The sequence below is a fragment of the Labrus bergylta genome, chromosome 5 (assembly GCF_963930695.1).
Source record: "Labrus bergylta chromosome 5, fLabBer1.1, whole genome shotgun sequence".
Classification (NCBI taxonomy): Eukaryota; Metazoa; Chordata; class Actinopteri; order Labriformes; family Labridae; genus Labrus; species Labrus bergylta.
Genome location: NC_089199.1, coordinates 8044367 through 8066987, shown reverse-complemented (window position 1 = coordinate 8066987; position 22621 = coordinate 8044367). Strand labels below are relative to the sequence as shown.

The following is a 22621-nucleotide window of genomic DNA, read 5'->3' as shown; positions in this document are numbered from 1 at the left end:
ATTGATTGTTTTTCATTAGGTTTTAATGGTCAATGAACCATCAGAGAGTTGTGAAACATTCCCTTCATATATCTTCAGACTGCTCATTATTAACAGTTCATCATTAATCACGGTATGCAACTCATTAAAGCCTCATTTTTGAGAAGTTAGGACACCAAAAGACCAAACACTTAACATCTGCAAAAAGAACAGTTTCCAGTTAATTATGTTCAAATTGTCTGAAGGAAATAACTCAGAATCACAAATTAATGAAAAACTAGACCCTTATCAGACAAAACCTGCAGAAATGAATAAACATATTATTTTCTTTGTAGGCACACATTGGTCTTGTATGTATCCATGTTTACTAGACTTCTGTAAATCAGTGTACTTCTTGTGATGAAAGATACAACAGAAAACTCAAAGTACTTGGTCTTTTCGCTTCTCTGATTTTTTAAAAATATTTTCAAAGTCCAAAACAAAAAACACCAACCAGAATTTACATTTCTAGACACTTCAAATCCATTATCACCCCTTTACCTTTTTTGAAGATTATTTTCTTTTTAATGAAGATGGAAATGGAAAGAACAGGAGCAGAATGTATTGTTTCATACAGTGTTCAGACCCGATATACACGAATAACTTCATCATAAAGAAGTTGAGGCTATGACACATGGATCTATTCAGCTTGACGATTTGGAACAATTTAATCTCAGACGTGACCCTGACCTGCAGCTGCTTCTCCTGCATGTGTCCACTTCCTCCCAGCTGTCAGCATGAACACACACACACGATAAGGAAATGTCTCCTCACATCACTCTGCACTGAAACACATGCAGCACATGGACCAGCAGCAACTGTTTAACGATACATCACTGAAGACAGAAAGCATTATCATCCGCCGTTTATGTGGATGTCATTGCCTTCGTCTTAACTCCACCTCTTTGCTTGCTTCTCGATTAGCCAGAAGTTAAACAGAATCTGTATTTCCATGGCAATGGAAACTGCCATTGTTGGACTTCTTGATACCTCTTCAGAAATCATATAAATTCTGAATAATATTGGGCAAAACTGTCCTTTACATAGAAATAACAATAAAAAAAAAGTTCTTTACATAGATATATGTACTCAGGCTGTTACAACAAACCGAGAAACATGGTAATGGTCTCTTTTCAATTACCCGAGAAAGCATGGCACATTGGTTTAAAAAAGCGAGTAACACAAATGTTAATGTAGATTTTTGCAATCCTCACAATTATCAACACCCAGAGTTATCACAGAGAAAAGTGTTGACTTCACCAACCAGGGTCCTTTCATGTGAATGGATCTTTAACCCCTCCTTTAGGATAAATATACCTTATTTTAATGATCTTAATTATGCATCAGGACTATTAATGGTCTTACTGTACATGTGAGAGTACTTAAGCTATCTCTTTGTGTTATGTCACTTCTCTGAACTGTAGTGAGAATCACTGAATCAGATGAACTGCTTTCCTGTTTCAGACATGCAAAGAAGAACAGACAACCTTATGATGAAACGTCAGCATGTTCATGTTGTAACTGTAATTCCTGAACTGTTGAATATGCATTAAAACCACATCAGTGTCTTGAACTGTCAGATAACATCTTTATATTATCATATTACATAAACAGGCAAGTTTTTATTTCAAGGCTGAAAAGACATGTTGATGTAAGAATCAAATGACTAGAGTTAATATTCATACATAATATATGAATGTCTCAGTGCTTGGTTAATAAAGTATTCAAAGATGAAAGAAAGGACATGAGAAGGAAAGTCGGGAGCCAATTGATGACATTTATAGTGTGAGGGAAATACACTTAAAATGATGATTCACCCCCTGATGAAATGCACAACTGATTTCTTTTTCATTTCTTTTTCCTAAAATAATAATAATTATCTCTCCCTAATAGACATCACACTGTTTTGTGATGAACTAAGTGGTGGCATAATAAATGTTGTCAATACAGTAAATAATTACATAACCAGTTTGCAGAAGCTGCTCTGTGCGCAGACCCGGTGCTAGGACATGACATGACCATCAGATCATGGATGTAGTAAACACAATGTGAGTCAATGTTGTCATTTGAAAGTCTTTATTACAACTACTGTAATAAAGCCCTAACCCTACCCCTAACCCTAAAAATATGTATTGTTGTTTTTTTTTTGCAGCCATTCAATTGCGGGTGCAGACATTTAAAATGTGGGTGCCTTTGCACCCTCGAAGAACCGGGCCTGTCTGTGCTGTTCTGATTCTTAAGCACATAATGCAAGTTTAATGTGGTGTTTAATATGTATGCAGCTGATATTTATTGATTATTTACGCTTTGTAGCTGTTAAAAGCTGATATGACAGTGTTTTTGTCTACTAGTTGTGATAGTACACTGTCACCTAGTGGTCAGGCTGTGCCACCACATGATATGCAGCTACTGTTGAAAGTATAAAAATATTTTTCTGGTGAACTTCAGGTTTATTCATGAAGTGAAATGTATGCTATGATCAGGATCGTCAGTTGTATATAAGACTCTCTCACTTCTGATGTTTTCTGTCACATCTTTACTGTCAGTTCTCAAATCAAAGCATAAAAAGGTCATTTTTAAAAATACATTGTTACACAGTTTAGCATTATTTTCATTAACACTCCAGCATTGATTATGTAATGACGAAGAGACTGTTCTGTGACAAACATGATCAAACGCCAATCGTAAATATACTTTTTTTACCCTTTACTATTTAAGATCTTAAGAACGTACATATTTTATTCATTTATTGCTCTTAATTATCCATTCTAAACTCTTCTTCTTTGTTGATTTGATTTATTTACCAGCTTATATATTTCACCTTTTTATCTTAATTTCTGTTTTTATGAGCTGTGATGTAAAGTTGTCTTCTTTACTTTGATATTAATACCTTTCCCTTCTTTTTAATTGTCTTTAATTGTTTTGCTTTATAGCCTAAACTTCCTTTAGAAACCGGCCTGTTGTATCTTTTCTTAATACTTGTATTTGCATTGATATCATTGTTGTTGACTTCTCTTTGTTTGGCCTGACTGTTGATGTTTTTTGTGTCATTGTCCTGAGCTCCTGCCTTTGCTTTGTCTGTCAAATGTTTATATATCTGAATGTCCAAGAGTACTCTATAATACCCACACATCTGAAGGATACCTGACCTCTATGTTACACCCTGCTTGAAACATTTCTCTGCTGTTAGAGCTGATCTGTGAAGCAGCTGTATGTTTATTTGTTTTAATCTCCAAACGGAGTGAGTCATGCTCTGTTTGAGTCATCCCATCCCTGCATGTGATGACATCAGCCAGACAAACTCTAATGATGGGTAATAAACTGTGACAGACTGTCAGAGCCACTTATAATGTGGAGAGTGAGTCGATGGTGAAACACCTGGTCAGATACGTGACAGAAGAGTGAGAGGTGTGTGAGAAATATGACTCCCCTCTGACTTTGTGATCACATTATGTCACAGCATTTACAGGTGATTAATTTTTTATGTTGATATTTGGATATTGTATCAAACTGAAGACAGGAGTATAAATCTCTTGTTTTTATTACCAGTTTCTAACTTTCTTCTGGATCACAAAGTGAAATCCAACATTTTAGGGCTCTTATTTTCGATTGTTTTCATCGATTATTAGAAACATATACTTTATGTTTCATAAAGTTTAATCATATCATTGTAAAGAATGACTATAAAAAGGCATGCATTAACTCACATTTTTTATGGAATAGATATGTTGATATTTGAGCGGAGCAAACAAAGTTTGACCTACAGCAGCTCTTTGTGGAAAGTTTCTTCAGATCACATCTGTTGTGAAGTGGGCGGCTGTGGCTCAGTTGGTAGAGACGGTCGTCTCTGTGTGAAATATATAACTTAACCATGATGGTCACTTTACATAGCAGCCTCTGCCATCAGTGTGTGAATGTGTAGGTGTAACCTGCTGTGTTAAAGCGCTTTGAGTAGTCAGAAGACGAGAAAAGATATACAATTCTAATTCTAACTATTCTAATTAACTCAGACTCATTATTTCATTAGTGTCAGAAAGGTTTCTCAATTCAGAAACTACAGTATAACATGTATGTTTAGTTAAGATTGCTCTTTGAACTCAGCCGAAGATGATTTGTGTATTATGCTGCCATCTAGTGAGTGACATGAATATCTGACTAAAGGTGAAACTTCAGATTTCTTACGTTTGGCAGCAAAAAAAGATGATAGCAAGCTAAAGTTTGATGACCCTGAGACAAAGACTCAGGTTTCAGCTGATTTTGACAAAAAAAAAACACAAATCAAACATTTATATTTTTTAAGATTCTCCCTTTTTTTCCCCTTCATTCCTGTGCAAAGCACTTTGAACTGCAATTGAATTTGTCTGAAAAGTACTATTTAAATAAAGTTTGATTGACTGGACATTTCACCGTTAGAAAAAAGGAAAAGATACACAACACTTGATTGTTGTGTCAGAATTTAATTTCCTGACACTTATTTGTTATAACAAAGAAACTGACAGAATATCATAAAGACAGCAAACAGACAGAGAAGCTCCGTTCCAAAGGATAAAAAGATAAGAAACAACACAAACAGCAATGCCAAGACTCTTAAAAAAATGACCCCCACAATGCATTGTAAAGTCAAGTCCACCATATTATAACAAGTGATGATCATCATCGTACAGAAGTAACACTGGTGTGAGGGAAGTGCTTCCTGTTTTAAATGCATGAATGTGATCTATGGTTCTTTTTATGGTTCTGCAAAAAGCCCTAATGTGTAGAGACTGCATTAGTTACCAAGATCCAGGTTCTGAACACCACGGCCAAGTGGCTGTTTATTATTTTCAGTGCTAAAAGTGAGAAGAAAAGTTATCTAAAGGGCTCATAGTTCTTTTTATATATTTATATATTTAGCAGCATAAAGAACATGGCACAATACAGAAATGCAAAACAAAGATTACCGACGATGCAGCAAAAAACGACTCACTTTGTGATCAATTAAACACCACAGGACAAAACAAATTCCATTTAGGTAAACAAACGAAATGACAAATATCATTTCATACAACAACTGACTTGGCAAGTACTAACAAACAAACCCAAACACCATCTTCATAAAGATTCATTGTACTGTATGCAGCAGGTTGCTACGCTACATATCAGAAAATACTTTCCTACTGCAGGAGTGAGGCCTTAAACCGGACCAATAATTTTCTCTTTTTTGTCAGATGTATCTTTGCTGCTCTCTTGTGATCATCTTTGACATAAATCAGTTAACCCATTATACAACAGTCACAACAGGCTTTCCTTGACTGCTGATATACAGTACACCAGCACCGGGACTTTCTAAACTATAAATCAGCTGTTCTGAGTACTTTTATTAAATGTTACAGCAGTCTGTGTCTAGATTCATCCATCACAGATGTCACCAAAACAACAGTGGTCATACTCTTATTTCACTGGATGCAAGGAAAATGGACATATACAGATAAATGTACATTATAAAGTGTTTGTGTCGCTTGGCAAAAGTCCAGTTACAGTCAAGCTGCAGAACATCAGTACTGTGTGTGTGTGTGTGTGTGTGTGTGTGTGTTTGAGTGCCAATCGTTTTTTTTCCTATGTATCATGCTTGTTTTGTGTTGTGTTAAAGCGGTATCATATTTGAGAATTTGAATTTTTCATGTGAATCTCAGACACTGTGATTGTTTTTGCTCTCGGCCTGCAGCCGACCATCACAGCAGTGCTGATATACAGAACAACATCTGTAAATATACAACCGTTGGTTCTAATCAAGTGATCTGATTGGATAAAGGTTATATCATGAACGCTAATATGGTGTTCCACAGCACCTGGACGTTTAACTACATGTATCAATCTGCCTTATGTTCTGAATACTTTTGATGATGAGAGCCACAGTCCTCGTCTAGACTGAACAAGTCTGCGCCTCTGAGTCACACCGGTCTTTAAAACAGCTGATGCAGCATGATATACAGACATACAAAATACAAAGCAGCAGATCTAGTACAATGTTCACACACACACACACACACACACACACACACACACACACACACACACACACACACACACACAGAGTAGAATATAAATAATGACTAACAAAGAAATAATGATCTGTTAACAAATAAACTGTGAAGTTGTTTGACACACCAGCGGAGCTATAACGCAGACACATGCTCAAGATGATTACAGACAAACAACACCATCACATAAATAGGAACAAGAGCATACATTCATTGAGTAAAAACAATATAAGCATCTTGTTTTCTGGAAATATATCATACGTTTTTTAGTTATTAACATATAGCATGAACTGATGAAAACCATTGACTGTGATATAGACCTCAAATTAAACACACATCCATGAGTTACTCAGCTGCTTTTAAAGGATTTTCTTTCATTACAGGAAAAATAAAATTCAAGTTAATCTTCACATAAACACTCACTGACCTGATGCTGTACTTCATAATCTAAAACTGTATTCAGCCGCTGCTTAAAATACTCCCCAACCACTGCACAATTTGTCCTGTTTGAGTTCTGTTTGTCATTTACTGCAGAGCATGGGTGATTGAGGAAATAAATATTAAGCCATTTTAAATCATTTTTACATCACATTTGCCTATTAAAATAGTAAAAAATAGTATTTAAAGGTCACATATTATACTCTTTTTCAACTAAACTAAGTTTAACTAAATTTCAGAAGTACCAAAAAACATGTCTGTGAAGTTTCATGTTAAAAATCCTATCTGAGCCTTTATTTTATCACGTCTTTAAACCCCTCTATCGCAGTCCTACTCAGAACAGGCTGTTTCTGTAGCTTTAAATGTAAATGAGCTGGGTCTGACCACGCCCTCTCTGGAAGGGCTTTGGTGGCTTGGGCTTTCTTTCAACACGCAGACTCAGAGGGCAGAACAAACACCTAGCTGTGGGAGTGTCACCCACCTCGGGGAGGGGTTACTGCCCTTTGTGATGTCACAAAGTCAAAATCTCCAAACGGCCTGTTTTAGCGCTCATTTTTTGAAAAGTAGAGCAGGCAAAAGACAGAGAGGATGGACTTTTCTCATAATTGGGCGGTTTGTAGACAGACTAGGGACACATGCTAGAGTTAGAAAAACATGGTAAAGTGTATTTTGCACAATATGTGACCTTTAAGATGTGTGCCTTAAGCAGAAATATATAAGATCAGTCTTATAAATCACTGCTTTGTCTCGCATCAGAATGAAAAATCTATAAAGTCATGAAGGAAGAGTGATATCAATCACTGGAAACTGAAATTCACAGATTGGTTTAAATCTTGATATGATTAATCAGACACAAATATCCAAGAAAATACACTCTTTCAAACACATCAAACTCACATTTTACCAATAAGACATTTGCAGCATCCGGTCGGGTGCCATGACCTTTGAAACGCTGCAGTATAGAAAACTGTGAACAATTATTTTTTTCAAACTTGAAACAAACAACACACAACACAAACAAGACCAAACAAATTCAAGTAAAAACAGTCAACACTTTGCTTCAGCTCACACGTTGTACTTTAAACACATTTCAAGTCGACAATATGTCCTTTTTTACTATTTCACTGTGACTGCACTTTCATCTTCCTGTGACACTGTGTTGTGTGGAAAGAGTTGGCTGATTATGAAAAGAGATATGTTGTTTGCACATTGTCTTTGAGTCTCTTCCCCAGTACAGTACAGGCTGTAAATCATCTTCACGGCTGTTATCAACTTTTAGAAATGCAGTGATTCTGTCCATATCTACAGTGCAAACAAGACATGACAAGTGTGTGATTCCTGGTTCACATATCTACAGTCCTCTTCCTCTGCAATGCCTCAACATCAACTGTCTTCTCTTACACAACAACTGGTGACTCCTCAGGGGATCAGCCTTCCTCCTGTCGACCCTGTGAGACCGGACAGAGTGCTGCCATGAAGGTAGTGTGTGACCTCTTCTTTTTTTTCCTCTCCTCTCTCCTCCTGCTGGGCTGAGTTACATCCATCACACAGGAAGTCACAGAGCAGACACTTTGACGATGTTCATCCCAGCGGAGCTTGTTGTTGTCTGGATGCTTGGTGTTGCAGGGAGACCCGGAGGTGGGGGCGGCCTCCTTTGAGGGGGCCCGTGGAGACCGTCACCGTCAGGGGTCAAAGCTGGAGGTGTGGGGAGGCTGATGATCGCCGTGGTGATCCGACCACCTCCCTTGCAGTTGATCCTGCTGCTGTTGTCCTTTTTCAGGTTGAGAGTTGAACGACTAGGTAAAAAAATAGATAAATGAGACTAAGAGTAGTTTTAAATTGTATCCTACATAACTGACACACAAAAGACTTCAGAAAAGTCCCATCATGTAATGTGCACTTCAAACAGAATGTTAATGGAGATAGCACATTGTCTACAATGTGAAGTGAATATTTAATTCTCCAAGCCAAACAGATAAATATGTTTAGAGTAATTTACTCTGCATTGTCTATTAAATGTATTGCTCTTCATATATTGTGTAATAAATGATTAAATGATCATCTAGATCTATTTATTTAAACTATTCCATAAAACCTTTTTTTTAATTCAGGTAACAAGTCATTTTCTCAAAAATCTGATTGAACTTGAAGAGAAAACTGTCAAACTAAAAGAGACAATTTCATACAATGTTCCTTTACTCCCCTCTAGTGACTGTTTGTTTCATTGCACCTTTTTTTAATTTACTTAATTCAATCATTTTGTTCCCGGTACTGTTCATGTTCATAGTCAGGCTGAAGCCCCAAACACCCAGGAGTAGTAAAGGAAACCTCCAGATATAGTGGAGGATGTGTATGATCCAAAACTTTTAGTGTAAAAGTCTGTCATTTATAAAGCAAACAATTCCAACTAAAATCATCATCCACGATAAACCAACCACAGATGTCATTTGATAATAGTAGTCTCCTGTGGAACAGCAGCTTAGTAATGTCTTTGCTTGTTCTTTAGTGTTTTAAGGTAATTTTTGTCTGCTTACATCCTGGTCAGCAGTTATGGGGACATTCATTGGCAAGTAGAAATAAAAGTTTGAACAGCATTTTAGTGTATAATCTGGAGGCTTGTTTCACTATGCATTAAGACTGATTCACAGAAATCTTGAAAAGTGCATACACGCTGCATGAGGTGTTACTGTCTTTAGTCAGGCTCCACAGCTATTACAAAATGCGGAGCCTTGATATCACATCTGGGTGATACTGTAAATAAAGGAAGGTATTTTGATTGCAGTGCAGCATTGAAACACAGCATATTATTGTCTTTGATTACCAAGTCCTGGTTATGTAGAGCCCACATATTTCAGTTATCTTTAGGAGTCAATCAATGTAGAGTTAAAAATGCTTGCACACACAGGCTTGTTGTAATTTTATTCCACACAAAGTCTGCGAAGCAGTGAGATGTTGCAGTACTTTAACAAGCCACCTGAGGTCACTAGTGTGTAGCCTAAAGGCTTTATCTGCCCACCACCAGTAAAAAGTAGGCAGTTTTCTTGTTAACAACTTCATTTACTCCGCTGGTCTCCCTCTGTCCTTCAGTCTTACCTGATGGTGTGTGACGGTGCATCCCCACATTGTATGTGGAGTGCACTTAGCTCCTGCAGGGGGCTCTGGTGTGTTGGTACAGGGTGGGCGGAGGGCAGGCTGGTGTTGGGTAGAGGCATGTTTCTCTTCACTCTACGGCCGCAGCAGGTCCCTGAAGAACTGTCATCGCTGGATACGGAGGGGCTGCGTGACGTGTATGTCTGCAGAGCCATCTCTAAACAGTTCTGCTCATACATCTGCTCGTCCACAAACTCATGAGCCTACAGGAGAGAGACAGGATGATGGTTTAAATACACAAGGAGAGACTGGTGGAGAGAGCAAAACAGGGTGTAGAGCAAATCAAATTCAGACTCATGGGACTTGATGCTTTGTGTTCTATGTCATTCACAATTCTACAAACAAATACACCAAAGAAAGACAATTAATACCAATAATAAACTTAAAGTAAAAAGCTACACTTCACAAACTCACGCACATGGCCAATTAGTATATTTGCTGTTAGGAAAACAGATACAGTGACACTATGCTTTTTGCTTTCAGAACATTTTTGTAAATTACAGAGACATCTAAATCAAACTGTTATGTGAACATTTTGAAGCCTTTCTTACTTTGTTTCTTGCTTCCAACTGATGTGGAAAAGAAAATTTTGAGAAGACAGAAACATTGATGTCAAAGGGATGGTCAAACATGTTTACACAAACAGTGTGTGTGTGGGTGTGTGTGTGTGTATTTAATGATTAAAGGTGTCATACATGTGTGTAAAATGAGCTTTTCCCGTCTCAGAAAATAAATAAATAAAGGGTTAAAGTAGAAAAGAATTAGCGTTCCTGGATTCAAAAAAGTGTTATCTAGAGATGCTCTTTGAAGAAAAACTTGAATGAACTCTCTTTAAACAATGAAATGCCTTTGTTGTCAGAACATGCTCATGTTGGACTTTCAAAGGAAGACATCTATGCATATTAACGTCAAGGCTTCCTCAGAGGGTCAAAAAACGTCTCGTCTCCCTGACAAAGACATTCTTATTGTTTAAAGAAGAGTGCCTTGGAGTTTTACACACAGATATACAGACAGGAAATGTAAGCAATACAGAGAGAATTAGGCATATACAATAAGATTCTTGCATACTATAATTGCTGTTTATCCTCTACAAACACTGATTGTACTCGGGTTGCCAGCTCCCTCAGCCCTGAAGTACACGCTGTGTCTGTGCTGGCACAAAATGTAATAGTCATGAGAAGATTTTTAATTGACAATAAAAACACCTTTTTTTTTTCTTCCTCACAAATTTTAAAAGCCAAAAGTTTTCAAATGAACCAAAAAAAAGGACAAGTGCTGAGGTGTACTCACTGTGGTTTGCTCCAGACAGTGCAGTAGGTGGTGGTGTTGGATCTCAATCAGGGAGGGGGACTTCGCCTGCTTCTGCTCCTCCTCTTCCTTATCCTTTGTAAGAAACACACACACACACACACACACACACACACACACACACACACACACACACACACACACACACACACACACACACACAGAAAGGAAACATTTAACACACATACACACAAAGAACTTTGATGCACGTTAGCAAATTAACCTACTGACATTTCCTCGTCGTTCATTAAAGTCTGTCACTGCGATCTCTGTATCCTGACGCTGATGTTACGGATTTATATTTCATGAATATCTGTCGCATGACGTCTTTGTTCTGCTTTTTGTTGATTTGAAACAACTACTCGTTCTGTCTCACAGTGGACAATATTTCCACTTGCTGTGAATCGATCCCTCAGCCTTGGCAAGGAAGGAATTTCTTCATAATTAATTTTCTCTGTTGTTCTCATTTGTGGTACTCATTCTGTCACTGTCTTTGTTTGTTTTCTTATGTGATCAGGCCTCAAAATAAATCTTTTCACTTCATTCAATTAATACAAAAAATACATTGTAAAGCTGCATAGTTGCTAGCTCTGTTATGTAATTATCTAAGTAGATACTACTGAGTGTTATATGTGAGGCTTCAGGCAGCAGAAGAGTTTTTGATGCATGAAGCGTCAGAGGAAAACAGAAGCGTTCAGAAAAACAGAGACAGAAACTTATGGAGCCACTTTTTGTTCTGGGTTTTTCTCCAAGCGGGACTTAGTTTCAAAGCTCAGGCTCCGATATAGCTTAGTCTCTGAGTAGTCACAAATGCCAAAAAACATGAAAACTGAAAACAAATTAATTCCCTCCCCACAGCGCACATTGTTACACTGAGGATTTGGGTGGGTTGGCGATCCAGCCCAAGGACTCTCATTCAGATTCCAGACATAGGAACAATACAGCGACGTGGGCACGACAACAGCACGCCTCCTGATGTCTCAATGTGAGCATGTGCCCTGAGAGAGACAGGACTATCAGAGACTTTGTTTAGACAGAGACTGAGATTTAAAGGTTCATGCTTCTGATCATTAAAGCTGGTGCTGATGCAGTTGAGATGAAATGTAAACACATTGTGTTTTTCTAGCCTTAATGACTCTACTGTATAATATGTGTGAATGTGGTCCATAGCACATTCACACTTTATAAACAGTATTGGTGATTTTAAAGCGGCCCAATATCTTTTTTTACAGAGCTAGGTAGACTTTCCAAAAACTCATCGAATGAGTAATCTTTTAAAAGCTGAAGAAAAGAAAATGAAGTAGATGACATCTTAAGGGAATATACTGTAGGGTCTCATAATACAACTGGAAAGCATAATCAATAAACAGCATGAGCCCTAAGTTACAAACAAAAAGAAGTCAAAAAAAGGCATCAGGGAAAAAACTGGAAGAGACCAGCAGAGCAGAGCTTGTAATGTAACCGCAGGCCGTGGGAGAAGCAGTCATTTAGTCATTTCTCCTCACGCGCCGTAACCTCAGACTCATACAGCAGCACTGACTGACTGACAGCACTGACAGCACTGTAATTTGATGCGTCAGGACTCTGGCAGCCTCATCACACACATGCAGAGGGATCGGGGTTGCTGAGCGCTCGCAGATGGCATTTATATGATAATTCTGACCACTTCCAGACACCCGAGAGCCTCCACACTGGACTCGATTAGATCCAAATGGATTTGAGTAACAATCTGCCAGGAGGGGAGTGTGTGACTTAACGCAGGAGCAATGCACTGAATAGTAAGGATGTGGCCAGTTTGTTCATACATCACTAAACACATTTTCCCATGGTGGTGACATATTGAATAAATCCCTGAAGGATAGAAATAAAGGACTACTAAGAAATGGAGGACAAACATGGCAGTGGATACACACTTTAATACTGTTTGCTTACTTGCCGAGAGTTAGATGAGAGGATCAATACCTCATCTCTGTATATTAAATACACAGCTAGAGCCAGGAGCTAATTAGCTTAGCTTGGCATTAAAAAAACTGGAAACTGGGGGAAAGCTTAGCCTGGCTCTGTTAATCTCTTAAGTCTAGCACTGTCAGATGGGGCCCAAAGCATTGTGGGATGCAAAGGCCCTATTAGATCACTTTAGCCATTTTGAATTTATTCTAACATTTCAGTGTATACGGTAGTTTTAGGGCTTTACAGGGCTCATACTGACAATTGACAATGAATTATTATTATTTTTTACACTTGCACAGCTGTGGGGATGACATTTACTGTATATCCAAATATTCAGACATAATACGCTGCTGGTAAGAGCAGGTAAGCCTTGTGTCAGGCTAACGTCCAACGTTGTCAGTTTACGACTTATCTTCCTGCTGAGATTCCATAGAAAGATTATTTCTTGGACATGTGAAGTATGGAGAAGAAAACAAGAACACAGTTGTTTATAGTATATGAGAGGAAAGAAAGCAACATTTTATACTTTTAGGACCAGGAGTCAGTTTTGTGTGAGATGTCCTCCGCAGCCTCATCGTTCACTGGAGCAGTTTTTCAGTTGGCTCTGAAGTTTTCTCTTTTATGCTCTAAACATGTAATTATCACCAACACACAGCGAAAGTGAAGACAACCTCTGTTGCCTGACTTTGCCAGTTTTGCAGAGAGGGATTAAATCAAGTTTAAGGCTGAAAGACAACTATAGAAAAAGTACTTAGTGTGATTACGATGATAACACCCCTCATGGAGGATTATTGTCATAACTCCTCTGCTATCACCCCTGAACTGTAAACTCACAAGACAGTAATGAATCCTACTTCTGCTGCTCTTCCACAGCCTCCAAATGACTTCCAAATTGTCCTTTGCTTAATTATGGCTGTAATTGTTTGTCATTGTGTGTGTGTGTGTGTGTGTGTGTGCACACAAAGGGTGTGAAGTTGATGCTTCCAAGCTATTGAGTTGCAGTGAACTGAAATAATTAGTAGAAGAGTGTTTGACAGGGAACAATATGATTAATCTCTTACTGAAACACAATCTGCTGGCATTTTTAATGAACACATTTTGAAACGCCTTTCCAGTAATCATATCGCCCACTTCGCAGTCAATGGGTCTCAGTGTTCATGGGGGGGGGGTCAGAGGTCTTCCTTACCGTCAGCTCCAGCAGTTCGTTGAGCAGTCCGTTGCGTTTGTTATGGATGAAGGCGTTGGCGCTGCCGGACTTGGATATTCTTATCCTGGCCAGTCTGGCTTTCTGAATGTGGGAGGAAGGAGAGGTCAGAGCGTCAGACAGGGTGGGCGGGAGGTCACTGAAGATGACTAATACTGTCTTTAATGGTGAGTATCTGCCAGCTCATCTCTAAAACTCTGTAGTTACTATGGCTGCTACTACTGCACTACTTTTGACCACACAATTAATCCTTCATTCTGCATGAAAACAGAAAAGCTTCAGCTGTCTGAATTGTGCCAACCACTGAAATGCACATCAAGGCCAAAAGTATGCGGACGCCAAAACATTACACCCATATGTCTTCCAAAATCAGAGGCATTATTTGCTGCAGTGACAGCCTCCAGTCTTTGTGAGTCTTTTAACGGGATTTGTGTTCTGGCTGCAAGGATTCGATACCATTTAGACTCCAGCTAGATGTTGCATTTGTGCGCTGCACTAGATCCTAAAGACGATTGATGGGATTTCATTCAGGTCTCTGTGCACATAAGTCAAGTCTTTCTGCACAAAACTGGGAAAAATAATATTTTATGAAAGGTTTGTTAAACAGGAGCGTTGTCTTGTTAAATAGGAACTTCTCCAAACTGTTTCCAGGAAGTTTGAAGCAAATTATTTGGACTATTGTCTCTAAACCTTAAATGTATAGTGAGGTCAAGAATTTGTTATTAATAAATAAGTCAATTCATTTGTTTTTCCAAATATAAATACATATTTATCAGTTGGGGGATCAAGCTTTTCATGCCGCTTTATATGTGATTTTTTGATCCAGTAGATGTCGCCCTTGAGCACCAGCATGAAACCAAAACAACTTGCGCTGCATTGTTGTGTTAGCATGTTAATGCTAGCGATCTTTATTATGCTCGTATCTTCACACTGCATGTAAATTTACCCGAAATGACCGTGTTCTAGAAATGCTTATGTGACATGCAATTAAGCAGTGAGTACAGTATGTTATTCTTCTTTTCTCTAGTCCCTCAATTAAACAACTTTTATAAACGAGAGGATGAGCCGGCCGGCCGTGCTGACGACGTAAACAAAGTGAAGCTACCGACCACTGCTTCACATGCACCCCTTCTTGTTGAACCTTTTAAATGTAAAATACATTCTAGTTCTGCTTCATGGTTCTAATGAGACTATGTTGTTCTAAATGTTTAAGGATTTGCTGACTCAGGTTAGTCTAGTGACTACTTTGAGGAGGCTAATAAGCAAACAACAAAGAGTTTAGTTTCCTCATTGATCAGCCACGTGTGAAACTTTCACACTTTCATCCTTCAATCTGTCTCTGAAGTGAGGTGTGGCAAAGAGAAAAAACTCCTCCAATAGATGGATGTAATAACAGAACAGAGCGAGGGAGAGAGAGAGATGGATCGGAAATGAGAGAGAAATTGTTTTGGGAATTTCTTCAAATGAAAAGGATATTAGGATGACTCTATATCATATACAGCTGCCTTAAGTGCTTCTGGACTCGTAAGCTGAGAGATTTATTTAACCTTGTCCTCCTGCTCTCCCTCCCTGATAAACACATTTGAGAAACAGCAGAGAGGCAGAGCAATATCTGCTTCCCAGACATGAATCTAAAGTAATGGAATTAGTTTTGATGCTTCCGAAATTGTCCATCAGACGGCAGAAACCTGTGAAGGTGTGAGGAATGCTGAAGACTGAGATGTCATAGCAATGATTGTGTGTGTGTATGTGCACGGTTTGGGAAAGAAGAGAAATAAAGGGGGGGAGGGGGCATTGACTGCTTCTTTGTGCGTAACTTCACTTAAAAAGTGAATGAATTTGAAAGAGGAAGCGCTGTCGAGCACAGGCTGCTTTTCTTATTGATCAAAAGCTCGACTTGACAGAAGAAGAGAAAAAATATGAAAGAACAACTAGCTCTGATCCTTCTTTGAGTGCAAGAGCGCTGCAATTGGTTGCACTGATGTGTTGATGAGTAATTTATCTTCTGTGATGGTCCACTGAGCCCAAATTGTTTGTCGAAGGAAGCTTTCCTCCAAACTGATGAAATCCTGAGGCCAGAGGTGTCTGTCAAGTCTGGTCATAAAGACATACATTTTAAAGTCTAATAGAGGTCAAGTCCAGGTCCATTTCATCATCAAGCCAAGTAAAGTCAGGTCAAGGCTGGTGTTTCATCTTTATTTTTTCTCATTCTCATTCTAAAACAGCAACAAATGGATGTTTTTTTTGTGCAATATCCCATCCACTCTTGAGGATAGATTATAGTCTTAAGGCATATTTGAAATTCAAAGACCATCCCAATTTAAGGCCTAGTCCCTTGTACTAGCCTGGTGTTGCATGTTTGAAAAAATAAAGGCAGGTCAAAATCAGAGGCCCCTCCCATTTTAGTGTTGAAATAGTGTGAATCAAAAAAATTAGAAAACATCTGTCCATGAAAGACAGAATAAAGTTTGTATGTGTACAGGCCATGAAGCGGGTCTGCACACTGTCTTTCAGAGCAAGATCAAATTAGTGATTGTTGTTTAATATGTTAATCACTGTCCTTAAATCTCTACACAGTTAAAAAGTGTCTTAAACTAACTTAAAAGTTTAAATTATATCAAGAGGTTTGAGTGTGCATGCAGGGAGACCTGCCAGAAGTCAATGGTTGGTATAACAAGGGCTGTAACAGGAGCTGCGTTTCTTGCTCTGACAGGTTGGGTCTGATCTTTTTGATGTTGTACAAGGCAGATTGACATGACCTGGCGACTGAGGCCAGATGAACCTTAAAGGTTAGCTGCTCCTCAGTGAAAACACAGAGGTTCCGGGCAGACTCAGGGGCCTTTAAGATATTTTTTCATGCACAAATTGGACAAATAACATGTCCTGCTGCAACCAAGGAGTACCTGCCAAATCTTTTTTGATGAATGCGACATAATGTGAATTATGTAATCAATTCGTTAGCACCAATTCAGCAAGTCTAAGTGGCTGTGTCCTAAGCTTGCTTGTTAGTTTTGTTCAGTGTGTTTCATTAATTATAAAATATTTGTTTAGACCTGTGCAGGGGTTTCACACAAGGGGGGGAAAGGTGGGAAATAAGATAAGATAATGATCAGACATAAATTCTGGCAAGGAGCCCATAGATAACGTACAATGGGGTACATTATTTGGGAGCATACGAGACATTTTCTTGCAATATCTCCAAAGAGAAAGGTGTATGTCGTTTGACTGCTGCTAACTCTGTCATTGTAAATAGGGACCATGAAGAAGAGTGGTTTGGTCCCAGTTAACGTAACTTAGTTATTCACACACAAAAAAATCTAAATCTGTCCTCTCAAGCTCCACCCTGAGCCCAGATATTACAATTTCTGGCTCAAAAATAACAACAACAACATGGTGCCTGAAAATGCTAAATGCTTTAAGAGAGCCATTGACAAACGCATGGGTGATGCTACAGTGGCTACAGAGATTCATTTTCTAAATTTTCCCCAATAACATCCCAACAGCAAAATAAGACAAACGCAGGCAGAGGACAGAGTTTTTGTTGATGCAACCACCACCTCTCATTGTTCCCAAGGACATTAGTGATGATTAAGAGGGATTCATTAATTGTGGTGAGACTACTATATGTAGTTATTTTGGGACATCCTTCTTATTCTTCCTTTCAGCTAAACCCTTCCTGCCTGGTAACCATCCTTGTCTTTAATTAGGATACCACTATGAAAACTTTCTTTCTTTCTAATTTTCCAAGACTTAAAAAAAAAATCCCTTGGTGACAAAAGTTTTTGAGTAAGATGAGAAAGTATTTCAAGGCAATAAAAGGACTTATTTGAGGTAATTCACGCTAAAGTTACAGTCTGTTCATTGTCAGTCCTAATGGGCATCCTTGAGAGTCTGTCCAGAACCTGTCCATGATGGATTCTAGTGATTTTACTTCTTTCTTCTCTCCTATGGTTGATGGAGCAAATCAAGCCTGTATGCTGTAACATAGCCACCCACAGACAGACAGTCAGACTGCCACTTTTAACAGGGAGAAAGCATGAAATGCTCACCTATAAGCCAAGTGAGCCCTGAAACTACGGCATACAGAGAGCACTTTTTTTCTCTTCCTTTTCTTTGATTTTTACCCTTGTTCACCTCTATTTTCATATCTGCTCAGACAGTTTCCTTTTTTGTTCTCCTTTCTCTTCACCATCTCCTCTTCTTTCTTATCTTGCGCCTTTCATCTTGTTTTGCCCTCACGTCTCCGTTCCTTTTTTTCTTTGACAACCTGCCATCTCTCAGTGTGGCTGCACTTGACTTTGCCGTCCCATTACTGGTGCGACCTCAGCCCATTTACAGCCTCGTCACCCTGGAAGCGACTACGTTTCACCTCTGAGTTGTGCAGGGATAAAAAGAAATCTGTCTCCTTCTTCTGGGGAAGTTTTCCTTTTGACCTATCAGGAAACAAGTCGCATTAGTATCAGGGGTGGTTTCTGTGATAGTTCAGCTCTCTGTGGGTGACTGAACATGAAGAGTAGACACTTAAATCTACACTGAGGCCCACACACACTACTGGAGTTAGCAGGGAATGACTATCATTAAATCCAATTTAGATTCTCTACTTTCTATTTTCTGACTGTGGAGCTACAACGGGTACATGAGGGGACCTTTTTGTAAAGTCAAATCCCCAGATGACTGCATAATTGTAATGGGAGCCTGGAGCAGCCTGTTGTTAGAGAAGAATGAAGACGAATGTGAGCAAAAGAGGAAAAGGAAGGGAAGGCGACGAGAGAAAGAGTAATAGAAGTAGGGAGAACAGAGTAGCAGGGTAAATTCAAACACAGCTCTTCTTTCCTATTTTCCTACTTTTCTTCTTTTTCTTCCTCTCCTCAAACTCATGCTATAATATAAGAGCACGTATGGCTTTTTCTGTGCATTGGTCTCTCACAGTTGCACAGTAAATATCATGATGATTCTGTAACCCATTAAAGGTGTGGGCATTTAGTGGATAAAAGCAAGAACAGAAAACTACTCAGAGCAGTCCATTATAATGCACTGTACCGCCTATACTGTGCTGTGGAATCCAATCAAAGTGGTAAACTACTGTAAATTGTATGTTTTAATGTTTTAGTATTGTTAGTGTTTTTTTCAAAGATGTGTAGTTTTCTGAAAAACTAAATTCCCTCCAAAAGAAAACCTAACTACATGTATTGACATCTTAAGTGAATTCTCAGAAAAAAAGGAAGCTGAGGAAGTTGAATAACACCCAACCAACAAGGCACGTTTCTTTGCATCTTTCAGTCATAGATGGTTGAATTTTCATAATTTTTTGATTTCCATTAAAATCTTCCCAAACATACTGGTTTTAAATTTGTTTTCTGTCTTTGGACAAAAAAACCTAAAAAGTTCAATTAGATTCAGATTATAAAGGAACACACATTTCTAATGACCTGGTCTACAATATTGAACTTGGAGTTTGTGAAGTTAGATGATATTTGGAGTGATGGTAACTGATGGCTCTTTATTTTCTTGAACAAAGATGAACTATGTTAGTTTGGCCATACTATCTTACTATCTTGCCTCTATCTATCTTGCCTTTATTGGACAGGACAGTGGATAGAGCACAAACCCAGGAACATAGAGGAGGAATGACATGTGGGAAAGGAGCCACAGGTTGGACTTAAACCCCGTCCGCTTACATGGGGCCCGACCTAACCGCTAGGCCATCTATGCCCTGGACACCCATACCATTTAAAGTACGCAATGGATTTACTTTGTTTTATGTTGAAATATGGCCCCAGTCGTGACAAACCTACACCAGTTTATAACTACTGTAGCACTGTAATTACATCGTTTTTCAGCCTAAAATGTTACTCTCATAGATCTCAAAGATGACCAAATACTAGTTTCATTTATAGGTGACCAGAAACACAACTCAAAGTACATTATTAAACTATAATCTGCTGAGTAAAAAGGAGACCAAATAACCATTAAAACATAAAATAGGCTCAAAATATGCCAAGAAGTAGCTTGTTTAATATTTCACCATGTAACCTAAAAAATCTGTTACTGCAGCTTTTAGCTAACATGTTGGAGAAGTGTTTCCAGTGTCTGAAAAATATTAACATTTATAATTATGAGGCAACAGGAAAAACTGTCAGCTGGCAGAAATCACAGGACAAGACACAAAGCTCCATAACAAAGTATTACTAATCATAGTAAATGCTTCACTTCCTGCCTCGTCTATTTACACAACCAATTAAAAGGACAATGCAAGGGGCTTGTTTGAGTCTCTAATACAACAAACAAATGAGGCCAATGTTCCACTTAAATTATTTGTACAATATATATTCTATTTATAGCCCCTTCAGAACTGCAGTAAAATGTAATTTATTTTTATATTGTTTTTAATAACAGCTTAATAATGCTTTCCTAAATTTAAATTGGGTTAGGTATCCCACAGTTTCTCTTCTAAGTAATATCATGGGGTGGAGAAGCTAGAGGAGATGCTAACTTTAGGATAACTTTGTAAGAGATAGATTTACTGTTGCACCAGAGTTTAAAATTCTCTTCTCAGAGTGAGGTACATAAATCATTGGAGGTCCTGAATGAGGTGGTTGATGTTATTGGCTCTCTGCATTACTTAAACTCTTACTGTGGCTTATATTGAATGTCAGAGTGTCTTTGTGACAGCTTAATCAGTCAGTAATTAAATCATGTCTTTGTCTCATAGTAACAGTTTTATAGAGGATGAGTCATCGTAATCAACAGTCTGCTGAGATACTATTCAGTCAGATTGACATGACCACTCTAAGTCTGAAGCCATTTCAAAATGAGAAATGATGCTGCCTGGTTATAATCAGGATTTGCATATTACATGAGTTTTACAAAAAAACTTTAATCCAAAACAACTTTTTTTTAAAATGTTTTTCTGCTTGTCAGAATTTCTCTCTGCATTATCTTCTGCTTTAAATGCCTGTTGCTAAGCAACGGTTAATTGACAAAAAGCTATATCAGCATTCAATGTTCAATGATGGGGTTGATAAAAACAAGGCTTGAAAAAAAAATTACAATTCGGGTAGAACCTTACAAATTGAATGCGCTCAAAATCTGTGGTATGATTAACTAGAAACTTCTTTATTTCATTTCGTTTGTGGGAAGGATTTCCATTAAATGTTGGAGAAGCTGCTGTGTAAGTACCATCAGGATAAGTAAGGGTCCACTCGTTGACATAATCAGACATCTCTGTCTGCACCCTTTTCAAATAAAATGACTTTAAAAATATCCTACAGCTCACAGAAAAAGCAAACTAGACCTCAAAATCGTGCCCCTCTTTTTTAGGATGGATGGAAATGACACCTTTCCCTCCTCAATTAGCTATCAGCAGCTGCTCGCTAACATTACATAGTATATGTAGCTCTCTTATCTTAACCCACCAAAAGGTCAAGCCTACGGGATGAGTGTTATTACAACCGTTACTTTGATTTTAAGTGAGTGTGTGTCGGTGTGTGTAAGTAAGTCAGAGATGAGGAGTGTGTGTGTCAAAGAGGAAGGAATAATTTCGCCTTGGAGGGCAGCAAATTTCCTGTGTGTGTGTGCGTGCGTGTGTGGGTGTGTGTGAATGTGTAAGAGAGAGAGAGAGAGAGAGAGCGAGTGACAGAGACAGAGAGATATAGTGTGTGTTTAAGAGTGTGTGCACTGAAAATGTGTCACGATGTCATGATGTTGGTTGAAGGACGATGATTTGATATGCAGTCAAAGAATCCATTATTGGAGGCCAATCACCTTTTCTGAAGTTTGAGAAATGTGTCCTTAAAAATAATATGATGAATAAGTCTATAACCAAAATCTCCATCTCTGGATTAAAGTAAGACCTTTAAAAGGTTTTCCGCTATGTCCTTCTATCATGGAAACTGTCAAAACAATAGTAATTTGAACGTCATGTTATCTATCCACTTACATTTTGATAATCACGATTAATCGCATGTTTGAAATGATTTCACATTAAAAATAAGTTAGGCTTTTATTTTGAATTTTTGTACAGTCTTAAGATGAGAGTGAGCTGTTTGAATTAAAGCCTCCTTTTACTTTGAAATGAAGTACGGACCTTCTGGTAGATTGCAAGTTATGATTTAACCACTGAAACCACTAAATGAGAACAGCTCAAAGGAACGGTAAAGTGAACTGTTTGATTTCAAAAGGTGGATATTACTTTTGACTCGTCAACAGAGCTGTCTTTTTTTTAAAGTGAAATGAGACTTTCAAAGATGCAATAGTATTGTTCTTTTCCATCATTGAGATAGAGAGACACTGTGGAGGTCTATCAACGGTGCGTCTAAAAGGACAAAATAGCATGCAATAAAAACAAAAATGAATGCATTAATTTCAGTCCTTAATTAATCGAGATTAAGCTCAAGGTGTAATTCACAAAGAATGTAGCGCTAATTATATTCCGGCACAATCACGCCCAAAAAAGGTTTATCCTGTTCGGTGCCATTTTCTCTCTTTTTGTGTCTAAATGTGGAGAAAAGCCGTTAGTCCACATAAAGATGAT

At 38.2% G+C, this 22621-nt stretch overlaps 1 protein-coding gene across 2 annotated transcripts in view; it reads right to left on the bottom strand.

Annotated features, from left to right (window-relative positions):
- Nucleotides 1-4455: 4455 nt before the first annotated feature.
- Nucleotides 4456-22621, bottom strand: part of LOC109986197 (potassium voltage-gated channel subfamily D member 3-like) — a 94024-nt gene continuing 75858 nt past the window's right edge. Inside the window, exons 4-8 of one of the 2 annotated variants that reach the window (XM_065954664.1) lie at nt 14071-14172; nt 10917-11009; nt 10178-10195; nt 9570-9829; nt 4456-8272 (exon numbers count right to left, since the gene is read on the bottom strand). In XM_065954664.1, coding sequence (XP_065810736.1) covers nt 8032-8272; nt 9570-9829; nt 10178-10195; nt 10917-11009; nt 14071-14172 — 714 coding nt within the window. In that variant the 3' untranslated portion in view covers nt 4456-8031. The remainder of the gene's footprint in view (nt 8273-9569; nt 9830-10177; nt 10196-10916; nt 11010-14070; nt 14173-22621) is intronic. The other variant, XM_065954665.1, reaches the window with a different exon arrangement.